Raw genomic sequence first — 15,767 nt, forward strand, 5'->3', positions numbered from 1 at the left:
GAGGCAGCCTAGAAGTCACTGCCACTACCTTCCCCTGACCTGGTGACCTATCAGTGTTAGCCACCATGTGACCCCGCTGAGGCCACTGCGACCACTCTTCTTTTTCTTTTCCTCTCACCTTTTCTTTCTTGCCCCTCCCCTCCCAGTTCCTGGGCTAGAAACAGCTGCTGCTGCTGCTGCTGTAGCTCCTAACTTTGTGTCTTTCTTCTGTCCCCAATGGCTGTTGGCGTGCTCAGAGATGCCAAGGGGACAGGAACAGCCTCCAAGAGGACTTCTGCGTGGGGACTTGTGCTCTGGGAGAGGACACCGAAGATGCGGATGGAACGCACAGAGTAGCACGGGGCGGGGCCGCCAGGCCTGGAGATGAATTCGCCTGTTGCTGGGATGCTGATGGATAGAGTTACACAGCTACTGGGGGCGGCTCAAGTAGGTGTGGAGAAGAGTTTCCGAGTTGGGGGGCAGGGCGAGAGGACTCCAAGGGCTCTTTTTACATCTGGAGCCTCATTAGATTGGGACCGTATAAAAGGCGCATTCCCTCGCCAGCCATTGAGTGCCGCGTGGAAGGACCTTCATTCCACCGCCCTCAACGCCTAGCGTCCGCCGCTGGGGCCAAGTAGGTCCCGCCTTCTCTTTCTTTGCTTAGCTTCACTTCCCCGCTTGTCTTTGTGTTTGGTGACTGCTTTTCCAGCCCGGTCTTTTATCTTTATTAATCTCGAACGGGTCACTGTAGCTCGGTCTCTTTTCCTATTCGGAACACACTGTCCCGACTAGAAAATACCTGGAGAGTGACTTGCTTTAGGACAGTCATCCTTTTTTCTACTTTGTATGTTCCTAGACTTTACAGTAACTTTAGTTTTCTGCGCCAGTTATAGAATCTGGAGTTCCTAGGGTCGGAGGACGGTTTTCAGGAAAGTATCGTCTATTTATGCCCAGTGTTGATTTTAATGTTACATTTTATTCCTTTTCCGTAGACATTAGACTGGTAAATGACGGTTAGGTGCTTATTTTACTGAACAGAGAAATGTAAATTCCTTGCGGAATGTACACAAGAACTTTGCCCAGCGCTGTTTTTATTTATTTATTTATTTATTTATTTGTTTGTTTATTTATTATTTTTAAATCTTTTTTTATAACCACCTAAGGGATCACTATTTGTGGCGTAGGGTGGAGAGGTTGATTTGTTAGGAAATCATTGGGATTTTTCTGTATCTTTGCATCGCACGTTGAGGATACCCGTTATCATTTCTATGAATCATTTACTTTTCTAAAGCTAAAAAGAAAACTAATTGGTAATGCCCTTGCTTTTTCTACCTGTAATTTATTATTATTATTATTATTATTATTATTATTATTATTATTATTACTTAAGACTTACTTGAATGGGCGCCATGTGAAATCCTTTGAGTCAAGTTGTCTGTGTCTCTCTCAGTGGTATACTTGAAAGTTGTTTTCTTTCCCAAATTTGTCCGTATATAAGCAATCTGTTGATAATTGGACAAATTATTTTCAAGGATTTTGACTGATGCCGAATTCATTGAAGAAAGTGATTATTTATCAGTATCTTCACAAATATTCAAAGGAATCAAGGACCAAAAGCGTTAATTCATAACTTACAACACCTTACAGAGAGAAATCAACCCTTTCCTCCCTCCAGTCTCCATACTGCCCTATCCCCTGTCCCATTCTTGCGCATGCTGCCCCCCTCTTTGGCTATGCCACTCACTCTCTCTTAGAAGATTGAAAGAATAATGAATATAAGTGAAACATAATTCGTAAAGCAATATCTGTGTCATAAAGAGTGGGTGAGAGAAATACCAAGGAGCTTTCATGGTTTATTTTTGTAACTTACCACAACAATTTTTAAAAGTGTTACTTAATTTTTTTTTTGCAAAGAATGGAAATTAACTCTAATTCTTGGAAACTTGTTTATATTTTTCTCTGCAAGTGATAATATAAATTGTTTTTAATCAAGGAAAAAGGAATAAAATTTTCAGCAAGGGAGGCAAATACAGCTAGTTTGTATCCTGAGAATACTTTTAAATAACTCTCACTTAACAGAATTTAAGTTCTATTTCATACTGCTTTTCAAGCTCAAAAATAAATAACTTATTAGAAAAATTGAATTTTTCATTCAATGCTAAATGGAAACCTGGATGGCAGAATTAGCAAAGCATGGCTTTTTTTTCTTTTGGTAAATTTTTCAACCTGTTTGTGTGTCGTCTATCTCAGAGCAAGTCTGTCCTGAAATCTTCCCAGATCGAGGTGGTTCCATGCAGCTCATCCCTGCTGAGCGCCAGATTTTAGCATAAGAGTAAGTACCTTTTGCAGCGCTGACTTCTTTTATTAAACCCTTAAAGCACTTATTGAAAAATCACTTCCAGCTCCAAATTTAAATTGCTCAGCTCATCAGCATAAACCTGGCATCCTAGGTCCCCAAATCCAGTTTTAAGCTCTAGGGAAAATTCCTTGTGTTTTATTACAGTAGAATTTAAATTGACAAATTTGAATCTCAGCCTCCTTCTACCATATTTCAACTGTGCTGTAAATTGAAACTGCAATTCATAATGCAACTTATTCTGGAAATATTTGAGAAGTAAATTTATAATTGCCACTTAAACTTGCTAGCTTTCAAGGTCTCTAAAATCTTAACACACTGTGTGTGTGTTGGGTTTTGTTTGTTATGCTATGATTTAGAGTTTGGAGCTATCACCAATATTTTCATCTCTAAAGGAAAATAACGTTTTTCACAAACTCTCATTCTGTTTTAATTACACTACTTAGTGAATTAAATACTGTCTCTAAATGGGAAAAATATGGTAAGTTTTATACTTATCAAATATACTCACTTGGTTTTTATTTGTTGACTTACTTTTTCTAAAAGTAAGCACGCTCTTTCTACTTACATCTTTCAACAAGTAAAATAATTCACTCGGGCTAAAATTTAAATTTTTGAAATGACTGCAATCTAAAATTTCTTACTTAAGATAATCTATTTCTGCCACACCTTTTAATGTTCAGCATAAATTGATTTGTAATGATAATTTGAGAATATAAAGTTAGTAGCCTTTCTAAAATTAAAGACTAAATGACATTTAAAATAAACTTTTGTAATGATAACATCTTATTCCTTTATTACAGAAATGTTATTCTATTCAATGCAGAAAATTATTTTTTTTGAGATTAAAATAATTTTAAACAGTCAGGGTTATATGATACCAGTATAAGGAATGTATTTATAGAATATTAATCTGATATAATAATTTGTAACAATTTCATTCATTAGAACAATTTAACCAGAAAGTATCATTGATTTCATCAAAGGGTAAAGAACCACAACATTCAAACAGAAACTCAAGGGTCTTTCTAGGAATAATAACACATGCAACATATGATGCCATGAGCCTTCACCAGAACTAAACATAATTTTAAATTATGACTGATGTTTGTAGTTCTGGATTTTCTTGGGGGCCTTAGTTTGAAAAAGAAGAATACTTGTTGACTTAAGTATTATTTTATGGAGCAGCTTTGAGGTTAGAAATGCTATACTAGATCAGCCAGTGACCATCCATTTCTGTAATCAATGATGTAAGGTGACACCAAAAGATACTTCATGAAGAACATAACTACCTTCTATAACATCAGCCTCAGAAGAATGGATATGCATCTCATACATCCTCAGTTTTCACTAATAATCCAATATTGATTCACGATCTTGAAATTTTGTCTAGTCCCTTCTCAAATCTATTCATATACTATATATACATATTTTCTATTACAAATTCTACAGAATGATAGAAAGTCCTATTTGGATAATGTACCCTTGTAATTCTTCTTTTTATTCATCTTTAAAACTACTTCATCCTTCAAGTGGGGGAGAGGAGGATCTTAGAGGAGGATCTTGATTATGATGTTCCAGTATTTGTTGTACAGATGCAAATTTGTCCTAGGTTTACCCTGTCATTTCCCATTTTAATGAAATAACTTGTGTTTTAATTTTAAGAGTGAAATAGAGTAATTTTAGAAAATTTGAAAAACAGATAAAACTCATTTTTAAAAATATAAGTCACTTATAATCCCAATCAGAGATAGCCAGTGGTAAAATCCTAGTATATTTCCATCCAATCTATTCTCTATGCATATATGTACATATAGAGGGTGACAAAAAATGTATACCTTTTTTTGCGGGGGAAATATTGGGGAACAGTGTGTTTCTTCAGGGCCCATCAGCTCCAAATTGTTTTTCCAATCTAGTTGTGGAGGGCACAGCTCAGCTCCAAGTCCAGTCGCCGTTTTCAGTCTTAGTTGCAGGGGGCGCAGCCCACCATCCTATGTTGGAATTGAAGCGGCAACCTTGTTGTTAAGAGCTGGTGCTCTAACCAACTGAGCCATCCAACCGCCCCTGTATACCTATTTTAAGAAAGAAAAACACTGTATTAAAATTGTAATACTCAATATCATTTCCCCCCAAAAAATAAGACCTAGCCAGACAATCAGCTCTAATGTGTCATTTGGAGCAAAAATTAATGTAAGACCCGGTCTTATAGTAAAATAAGACCAGGTTTTATACTAATTTTTGCTCCAAAAGATGCATTAGAGCTGATTGTCCAGATAGGTCTTATTTTGGGGGAAATACGGTATATCCTGATAACAAAAGATGAATATAACTCATGTGTAAACATTTTTTGGCACCTCCAGTATGTCTGTAAACATATTAATCATAGTTGGTTGCATGCTATATAATATTTCATATTGTCAAATTTATCCAACAGTGTGTCTTGTGTGCTTTCCCATGACTTCAGAATTTATTAAGTGTATAATTCTTGTATCTCAAATATGTTATTTCTCTGTACATTTCATGTGCAATATTGTATGCTCAAGAGTTATTTGTGCGTCTCTTGGTTTAACATTGCCTGATTTCTGGAAGTCCTCCAAACATTTAAATTCTATATAGCGTTTTTTAAAAATTGTACTCAATATTTTACAAAATGGACTATGCAGAAATTGGTAACTAGAATCCCTATAAAATTTTTTACTTTAAAATTATGTTTTAATTCATCTAAAGTAATAGTAGCATATTAAATCTCTGGCTTTAAAAAAATACAGTCTTTACATTTACTTTTTATTTTTATTGAAATATATCAGTGGTACCTCGGTTGTCTAACATAATCCGTTCTGGAAGACTGTTCGAGTTCTGAGAGGTTCAAAAACTGAGGCATGGTTTCCCCATAGAAAGTAATGCAAATTGGATTAATCCATTCCAGACCTTTAAAATCAACCCCTAAAACTGCAAATTTAGCAAGAATTTTACTATTTAATGATATCATAAAATTTACGGTGTTCGTTAACTGAAATGTTCATCAATGGAGACGTTTGAAAATCGAGGTACCACTGTATTTTACATATAACACTATATAAATTTAAATTGTAAAGCATGTTAATTTGATACATTTATATATTGTAATATGATTGCCATTGTAGTGATTATGAGCATCTTTAATATGTTACATAATTATTATTTCTTTTTAGTGGTTGGAATAATTAAGTTCTAGTCTCTTAGCAACTTTGATGATTATTATACAATATTATTGTGTACATTCTCTATACTATAGTTCTCGAGGACTTACTACTCATTGCAAGCTTGTACCCCTTAACAACATCTGTCCTATCTTCCCACCCCCATTCCCTGGTAAACCCTCTGTTTTTATGAGTTTGGCTTTTTTATGTTCCACATGTAAGTGATACAGTACACTACTTGTTTTTCTTATCTGTGACTTATGTCTGACATATCTCACTTAGCACAATGTCCTCAAGTTTCAAAAAATCCATTCTTTATAATTGCATGTAACAACCTGAATATTTAAAATATTTTTAAAAATGTTTATTACAGCATAGCTAACATACAATATTATATTAGTTTCAGGTGTACTCCATAGTTATTCAACATCTATATACCTAAAGGAGTGATCCCTGTAAGTCCAGCAACCATCTGACACTGTACCACGCTATCACAATATTATTGACTATATTCCCTATGTTGTACATTACATCCCTATGACTTATTTGTTTTATACCTGAAAATTTGGACCTCTTATTCCCCTTTACCTTTTACCCCCTTTTTAAATTTTTCAATTACAGTTGACATTCAATATTATTTTATATTAATTTCAGGTGTACAGCATAGTGGTTAGACATTTATATTTTATAAAGTGATCGCCTTCTAGTCTAGAACCCACCTTGCACTATGCATAGTTATTACCATATTATTGACTATTTCTCTATGCTTTATTTTACATTCCCAGGACTATATTGTAACTACCAATTTGTACTTCTTAATTCATTCACCTTTTCAATCTGACCCTTTTCCCCTTCCCATCTATCACCCTGATAGATCTAGTACCTATGTGACACCATATATAGCTATTACAATATTATTGACTATTTTCCTTATGCTATACCCTAAATCCCCATGACTACTTTGTACTTCTTAATCCCTTCCCTTTTTTCACTTATCCCCTCAACCCCATTCCCATCTGGCAGCCATCAAAATGTTCTCTGTATTTATGAGTTTGTTTCTGCTTTGTTTGTTTATTTTGTTCTTTAGGTTCCACATATAAGTGAAATCATATTGTGTCTGTCTTTTACTGACATACACCACTGAGCACAACATGCTCCAGGTCCATCCAGGCTGCTGCAGATTGCAAGAACCCATTCCCTTCCCTGGCCGAGCAATATTCCACTGTATATATGTACCACCTATTCTTTGTCCATTCTTCCATCAACAGACACCCAGGCTACCTCCACATCTGGTCATTGTAAACAATGCTGAAATGAATAAATGGATGCACATGGCCCCTCGTAGTAGAGTTTGGGGTTTCTTTGGATAAATACCCAGAAGTGGGATTACTGAGTCCTTCTTTTGCTCTTGTTATATCCTTTGTTTTAAAGTCTGTTTTGTTTGGTATAAGTTTTGCTGTCCCAGGTTTGGTTTGGTTTTGTCTCTTGTACATAGCATGTGTAAGGGTCTTGTTTTCTTATCCATTCAACCACCCTATCTTTGATTGTAGCATTTAATCCATTTACATTTAAACTAATTGTTCATAAATATGTAGTGATTGCCATTTCATTATTTATTTATTTATTTTGTCTTAATGAAGTCCTTCTAAGGTTCCTTGTAATATGGGTTTGGTGATGATCAACTCCTTTAGCTTTTTTCTTTCTGGGAAGCTCTTTATCTGTTCTTAATTCTAAGTGATATCTTTGCTGGATAGAGTAATCTTGGTTGTAGGTCCTTACTTTTAATCACTTTGAATATTTTGTGCCAGTCCCTTCTGGCCTGCAAAATTTCTGTTGAAAAACCAGCTGATAGTTTTATGGGGGCTCCCTTGTAAGTTACTAACTGCTTTTCTCTTGCTGCTTTTAAGATTCTCTCTTTGTCTTTAACATTTGGTACTTTAATTATGATGTGTCTTGGTGTGGGCCTGTTTGGGTTCATTTTGTTTTGGACTCTGTGTTTTCTGGGCTTGTATGTCCATTTCCTTTTCCAGGTTAGGGAAGTTTTCATTATTTCTTCAAATAGGTTTTCAATACTTTGCTTTCTGTCTTCCTTCTGGTACCCCTATAATGGGAATGGAGGTACACTTGATGTTGTCCCAGAGATCCCTTAAAATATCCTTATTTTTTTGGATTCTTTTTTCTTTTTGCTGTTCTGGTTGGGTGTCTTATGCTACCTTAACTTCTAAATTGCTGATTCGATACTCTGCTTCATCTAATCTACTGTCAATTCCCAGGTGGGTACTAGACTAATTAGAGGGATCACTTCGTAAACTAGATAAATGTCTAACCACTATGCTGTACACCTGAAACTAATATAAAATAATATTGAATGTCAACTATAGTTGAAAAATTTAAAAGAGAGGAGAAAATGGTGAAGGGGAATAAGAGTTTCAAATTTTCAGGTGTAAAATAAATAAACGATGCGGATATAATGTACAGCATAGGGAATATAGCCAATAATGTAGTAAAGGATAAAATAAAAATGACATTAGGCAAGCTCTAAAGAAATAAATGCAGTGTGGACTTTAGTTAACATGTTATAATGAATCAATATTGTATCATTATAGCAAATATCATACTAATGTAAGATGTTTATAATGGGGAAATTTTGTATGATATATGACGTGTGATCAAACTATATGGTGAATGTTTAAGTGAAAAAAAATTATTACAGTAAACTCATTGCCATTAATCCCCCTCAAAATACCCCCCCACACATTGAACAAACCTATCCCATCATTCTTGCCACGTTCTGAAGCAGTTCTGGAAGTCCTCTTTCGTGAGTGTCTTTAGTTGAACTGTCATGGCTGCCTCCGTGTCCTGAATCATTGTGACTTTGGGGAAGAGCCAGACGTCTCATGATACCAGATCCAGTGAATAAGGTGGATGAGGACACACCATAATGTTTTCATTTGACAGAAATTGCTATATACCAGAAATAATGTGTGATACAGAGCATTGTCAAGATGGAGGATGATTTATGGCACACTTAAAAACACATCTTGTCTCAACTGTAGCTCACACCCAACTGACTGCACCGAACAAGTTGAAACTTGTCACACACTGTTACTAAGGTTCAACGTGCCACTTCCTGTATTGAAGATCCCTGCCTTTCCGTTGAATGGCATGGGCAGCAGAATTCACCATATTTTTTTTATCACAACGGAAATGCTCCAAGTGACACATTGCTTCTGATATGGCAACTTCTGTCAAGTAAAAACATTACGGTGTGTCCTCATCCACTTTATTCACTGGATCTGTTAATGTGTGACTTCTGCTCTTACCCAATGTCAAAATGACCATGAGAGGAAAACGTTTTGAATTGATTCAGGGTATGGAGGCAGCCAGGACAGCGCAACTAAAGACACTCGCAAAAGAAGACTTCCAGAACTGCTTCAGAAAGTGTCAAGAATGATGGGATAAGTGTGTTTGAAACGAGGAGAAATACTTTGAGGTGGATTAATGGCAATGTGTTCTTTACTGTAATATTTTTTTTATTTAAACATTCACTGTATGGTTTGTTCACATCTCGTATATGAGAACTCCCTGCAATACCTCTGAAAATTTTCTGTAAATGTGACACTATTCTAAATGATAAAGTTTATTCATAAAAGGGAAAATACATATACTCAAGGGTTATTAATAAATTTAAAATATTTTACTGCTTAAAAAAACACATAAATAACCTCTCAGTGCATGCTTGAATAAGCTTCAGTTTTAAAATGTTTTCTTTTAAAAAAAAAAAAAGATTTTATTGGGGAAGGGGAACAGGACTTTATCGGGGAACAGTGTGTACTTCCAAGACTTTTCCAAGTCAAATTGTTGTTCTCTCAATCTTAGTAGTGGAGAGTGCAGCTCAGCTACAGGTCTAGTTGCCATTGTTAGTTGCAGGGGGGCACAGCCCACCGTCCCTTGTGGGAGTCAAACCCACAACTTTGTGATTGAGAGGACGTGCTCCAACAAATTGAGCTATCTGGGAGCTCAGCGACAGCTCAGTTCTAGGTGCCGTGTTCAATCTTAGTTGCAGAGGACGGAGCCCACCATCCCTTGTGGGAGTCGAGGAGTTGAACCACCAACTTTGTGGTTGAGACCCCGCGCTCCAACCGACTGAACTATCTGGCCACTAGCTACCCGTGAGCTGAGCAGTAGCTCATTGACTTCATTCTATTTGCAGAGGGCACAGCTCACTGGCCCATGTGGGAATTGAACTGGCAGCCCCATTGCCCAGAGCTCACGCTCTAACCATTTGAGCCACACATCTGCCCTGTTTTCTTTTTACTTTAAAATTCTATCAAATCCAGTAAATTAAATTAAATAATTAAGAAATCTAAAAAAAATAAAAATAAATAAATCTTGATCAATCCAGTCATTAGAATGAGCTAGACAGCAATGACTTTTGCCATGAATGAACCAAATTTTGTAGAGATAGAAGACATTTAAATTAGCATAAAGACTTTTTCACTGTTGAGTAAATAGTAAAAAAAAAATTAAATTTTCAACTACTTTCTATATTCCTAACTTAACAGAACACATGCATTTTCCTGCTAGATGTACTCCATATTTTTTTATGACTCCGAACAGTTTTTTTTTAAAAATGTCTTTCAGATGGGTACTAGATTTATTGGGGTGATCACTTCATAATTTATATAAATGTCTAATCAGTGTTGTACAGTTAGAACTAATATAATGTATATCAACTGTAATTGAAAAATAAAACAATTATTTAAAAATTGTCTTTCACTTATGAAAAACTGTATTCACAAGTAAAAATGCCTCTTCAGACTACATCCAATTTGGTGACTAGAATTATGACATAGTGAACATTCCTTTGCATCTGTGTTACCACAGCGATGTAGAACCACAATAGGAAATTTCATTTGGAGTGCTTGCCTAATTCCAAGAGGTTTCCTCTTGAGTATCCCCTTCTCCATGTTCAAAAAATCATATTTTCTAATTTTTCTCCAAGTAATTATGGAATCAAGGATCTGGACTATTAGACTATATTTTGTCCTTTGGTGCCATCTTCACATGAAGTATTTGAAATTGGAAAGTATTTTAAATTTAAGGGTTTGGGCTTGAAGCTTTGAATCTTTGGCTTATGTTTAAGATATTTGGTTTTAGTATTTGAAAGAGTTAAGGTAAATATGTGCCTATCATTTTTAAGGGATCTAGTTAATTCTTACAGCCTTCTAAGCAATACGTAGTCTTATTTGGCAGATTAACATCATAAATTGGAAATTAACTGAACTTTATCTGAGTGGATCAAATGACCAGTGACTTGTTTAATTAAACCATTCTTCACACTGTGAAATGAAGCTATCTTTGTCTTCATGAGTAAGGAGTGAATAGGTCAAAAGTCTTGACTCCAAATTTTATAGTCTTTCATTATGAAAACCAATAATTATTTTGAAATGTTGCCATAAAACAATTTCAGGTAAGTAATCATTTCTAGAGAGAAAAACTATTTAAGGTAGCTTTTTTATCAGAAGTATTACATCAGGTTTTGTCGTTTAAAATCATTACTTTGACTTCGTTTGATTAATCTAAGATTTCACTTTCTTAGAAACCATTTACCGTGAAAGCCAATCTTTTCAGACATGACTGACCATGGGTTTGCACTTACTCTTACTGAAATACCTCCTATAGCTCCAATTATCAATAGGAATTCCATGTATCAGGTAAGGGTAGTTTTGCTTTTTTTTTATCATAACTGGTCAAAATTTTCTTAAATTAAGTATTAGCTTTTATGTATAAAGAGTGTGTCACTTTTTATGATTGGTCACTTAGTTTAGATGTTTTTAGTCTTTTCACCAACATCAGTTTATCTTCCTTGTAGACTTTTTAAACTTGCTTGAGAGACATTTAACACTATCTTAGGCCACATAGAACCTCCTTTTGTGTTGATTTAGTTTCCTTTTCAGCCTCTTTTGATTAGCTCAAAGTCCTGGTATTCTGTCTTAAAATTTATACTACCCAGAGTTTATTTTGATGAATGGTTTAAAAATATGACTCTAATGCATACTAAGGTTTCTTCATATTTATTCATAGATGTGAGTTCAATTTTCTAATATTTAATAGTATCATTTTGATTAGCAGTGACCTCTACATATAGGATTGGTCTCAAGAAACAAAGAGATGGTGTAGTTTAGATTTAGCATTTACTCATTTAAAATAGGCTATTCAAGGAAAAGTTTTATCTACATACATAATGTGAAAAGATCACCTAACTTTTCTTTGGAGTTTAAAAATGGGCAAATATTGTACTTCTAGCTTATAATTTTGTTTGATATCATGTCAAGGAACTGAGATTATAATGACTTCATTGAAATTTAAATTACTATTTTTTATTAGATGGAGAGGTTTCATCTGAACACCACTGATGGAACACAGTATACCACTAATTTTTCTCAAGTGATGGCTCATCCCAAGAGATATACCGGGTGGAATTCTTGTCCTCAATACTGGATACAACAAGTATGTATGAATTTTACATTCAGATAAGTTTCATTTTCTTTTTTTTCCTTTTTTTGCATGGTTTCTTTTTTATGGGAGGAGTTGGTCTTTCCACATCAATATACCTATTTTCTATGACCTTACTATATATGTGGGTGGGAGAGGACTTGGTCTTATTTATGGGTATTGAATTTGTCTTAAGTGACAATGAACCCAATTGTACTTTTGTCTTTGAGCATCACAAGTCCTCAATAACTAGTCTGATGTTTTTCAAAAGGACAATAATGATTTTTCACAGGTTAATTAACAGAAAAGTATGTCATCAAAGAATGGTTTATTTCTAGATTATATTGGTACAGGTTAACCCGGGAGAAACACTCACCATCAAGTCTCATGATGGGAACATTCAGAATATTCAAGGTCAGTAAAAGTATAAGTAAATATGTGTTGTTTGATACCAAATAGAGTGAATTTAAATATTATTATAGTATGAAATGACTTAATTAGCAATCTATTCCACTAATATCCTTTCCTGTTTGAGCCAGATTAAATGCTTTTAAATTCATACATTCCTCACAGAGCATAGTATCAGTAGAACAACCAGGAATCATCTTGCTAGTCTCGCTAAAGAATTTCATGTAAGGTACTTTTAAAAATTGAAAATTAATTGAAGAATTGCATTTCAAAAAGTCCAGATTTTGGAGATATTGACAGCCCTGATAGTTTTAGACTATTCTCCTATAGGAGGCGACTGCTGAGGACTTCAGACAGTTAATTCATTCATACATTCTTTTTCCTTTTTAAAAAAATTATTTTGTATATGTATCTGTCCATTACAATTGACATTAAATATTATATTAGTTTCAGGTGTACAGCAAAGTGGCTAAACATTTATATAACTTACAAAGTGATCACCCCAATACATCTAATACTCATCTGACACCATACTTAGTTATTACAATATTATTGACTTATACTGTACTTTACATCCCCATGACTTTTTATAACTGCCAATTTGTACTTCTTAATCCCTTCACCCTTTTTACCCAACTTTCCAAAACCCCTCTCATCTGGCAACCATCAAAATGTTCTCTGTATCTATGAGTTTGTTTCTATTTTGCTTGTTCATTTATTTTGTTTTCTTTTTTAATTCCACATATAAGTGAAATCATATGGTATTTGTCTTTATCTGACTTATTTCACTTAGCATAATACCCTCTAGGTCCATCCATGTTGTTGCAGATGACAAGATTTCATTCTTTTTGATGCCTGAGTAATATTCCATTGTATATATGTACGTCTTATTCTTTATCTGTTCATCTATTGATGGACAGTTAGGCTGCTTCCATATCTTGGCTATTGTAAGTGATGCTGTAGTCAACGTATAGACCCATGTGTCTTCAAATTAGTGTTTTGGGTTACTCTGGATAAATACCAAAGTGAAATTATTGGGTCCTTCTTTATCTCTTATTATAGCCTGTGTTTTAAAGTCTATTTTACCTGGTTTAAGTATTACTACCAGAGCTTTTTGTTGTTTGTTTCAATTTTCATGAAATATTTTTTTCCATCCTTTCACTTTCAGTCCATCTGTGTCTTTAGATCTGAAGTGGGTCTCTTGTAGGCAGCATAAGTATGAGTCTTGTTTTTTTTTTTTTTTTTTTTTTTTTTATCCATTTAGCCACCCTGGTCTTTTGATTAGGGCATTTAATCCATTTACATTTAAACTAATTGTTAATACCTGTGTTATTGCCATTTTATTGTTCATATTTTTTCTTTTTTTTCTTCTTCTTAAAGAGTTACTTTAACATTTCTTATAATACTGGTTTGGTGGTGATGACTCCTTTAGCTTTTTCTTGTCTGAAAATCTCTTTATCTGTCCTTCAATTCTAAATGATAGCTTTGCTGGGTAGAGTAGCTTGTTTCAAGGTCCTTACTTTTCATCATTTTGAATATTTCATGCCAATCCCTTTTGGCCTGCAAAGTTCCTGTTGAGAAATCAGCTGACAGTCTTATGAGAGTTCTCTTATAGGTAACTAACTGCTTTTCTTTTGCTGCTTTTAAGATTCTCTCTTTGTCTTTAACATTTGGTATTTTAATTATGATATGTCTTAGTGTGGGCCTGTTTGGTTTCATCTTGTTTTGGACTCTGTACTTCCTGGGCTTGTATGTCTTTTTCCTTTGCCAAGTTAGGGAAGTTTTCCATAATTATTGGTTCAAATAGGTTTTCAATTTCTTACTGTCTCTCTTTTCTTTCTGGTACCCTATGATGTGACTGTTGGTACACTTGATGTTGTCCCAGAGACCCCTTAAACTATCCATTTTTTTTTGGATTCTTTTTCTTTTTTACGTTCTCTTTGGGTGTTTTCTTCTACCTTGTCTTCTAAATCACTGATTCGATCCTTTGCTTTGTCTAATCTACTGTTGATTCCCTAGGATGTGTTTTTCATTTCAGTTATTATATTCTTTATTTCTGACTGGTTCTTTTTTATGTTTTTTTAATCTCCATTTTTATGTTTCCTATCTCTTTGTTGTAGTTCTCCCAGAGATCATTGAGTATCTTTATAACCAGTGTTTTGAACTCTGTGTCTGGTAGATTGCTTGTCTCCATTTTGTTTAGTTCATTTTCTGGAGTTTTCTCCTGTTCTTTCATTTGGGACATTTCTTTTTCTCCTCATTTTGACTGCCTTCTTGTGTTTGATAAGTAGATCGGCTACATCTCCCAGTCTTGGCAGGGTGGCCTTATGTAATCAGTGTCCTGTGAGGCCCAGTGGTGCAATCTTCCTGGTCACCTAAGATGGGTGCTCCAAGAGGGTCCCTTGTGTGGGATGTGTGAGTGCCCTCCTGTTGTAGTTGAACCTTCATTGCTGTTGGCATGTCAGTGGGTGGTATTAACCCTGCAGCTGACTGACTGAGGATTGGCCATGACTACAGTGGATGAACTGTTATGTGGCAGCTGACTCCACAGTGTGAGATTCATTATAAAGGGGGCTCTGATGCTTCGTGAGTACACCCTTTGGGTGTGTTGTTTGTGGAACTAATTGGATGGTGCTCTGATATGGCTACCAGGTGAATTCTTTCTGAGGCCTCTTGGGAGGGGCTCCAGTGCAGGCCCAAGTTGTCTGTTTCCAGCCTGGAGTCACTTGGTAGGAGCTACAAAGTGATCTGTAGTTGGTAGTTGCCTGTGCTAGACTTGAAGGAACCTGTGAGAGTCTATGCTGTGAGCCAAGGCTGGTTGCCACTCGTACCAAGATGGAGGCCACTTAAGCAAGAGGTACCAGGTACACCAAGGCCAGGTGCTGCTTGTTTGGGGTTTGTGGACCATTCAGAGATTTTAGGGAAGTCTGCCTCAGGCCAAGGATGGATGCTTGTGAGGAACAGCTGCTGAAAGAGGTTCAGGCCTTTGCATGAGTTGGGTAGTGTGGTTCTCAGGGAATCACTAGGGTGGAGTGAGTGGTGTTAGCCAATATGATGAATGGAATCAGGGCTCAGGAAAGCCCTGCCAGCACTTAATATCCCAGCCAGAGCTGTCCCTGCAACCCTTGCCCTGAAACCAGATAATTCAGTTCCTCCCCATATTATTCCTGAGGCTTTATGAGGTGCTGCCTCAGTGCTGGAGGTCAGAGCAAGGGAGTCCATCAGCAAGTACGTCTGTGCATAGGCCCTTTAAGAGTAATGCCTGGGTCTCCAGCAGCCTTCTGTCTCACCTGGACAGAATTCCTGCTGATTTTCATAGTCAGATGCTGTGGGGCTTCCTCTTCCTG

At 35.7% G+C, this 15,767-nt stretch overlaps 1 protein-coding gene across 1 annotated transcript in view; it reads left to right on the forward strand.

Moving 5' to 3' along the window:
* Positions 1-11,150: 11,150 nt before the first annotated feature.
* LOC308495067 (fibronectin type III domain containing protein 3C1-like) overlaps positions 11,151-15,767 on the forward strand; it is a gene marked incomplete at both ends in the record, with an annotated part of 56,532 nt that continues 51,915 nt past the window's right edge. Inside the window, 3 exons of the mRNA XM_081043031.1 lie at positions 11,151-11,231; positions 11,905-12,027; positions 12,351-12,426. Of these exons, the coding sequence (XP_080899157.1) occupies positions 11,151-11,231; positions 11,905-12,027; positions 12,351-12,426 (280 nt within the window). The remainder of the gene's footprint in view (positions 11,232-11,904; positions 12,028-12,350; positions 12,427-15,767) is intronic.

This window comes from Rhinolophus hipposideros (genome assembly GCF_964194185.1).
Source record: "Rhinolophus hipposideros genome assembly, chromosome: X".
NCBI classification, from domain to species: domain Eukaryota; kingdom Metazoa; phylum Chordata; class Mammalia; order Chiroptera; family Rhinolophidae; genus Rhinolophus; species Rhinolophus hipposideros.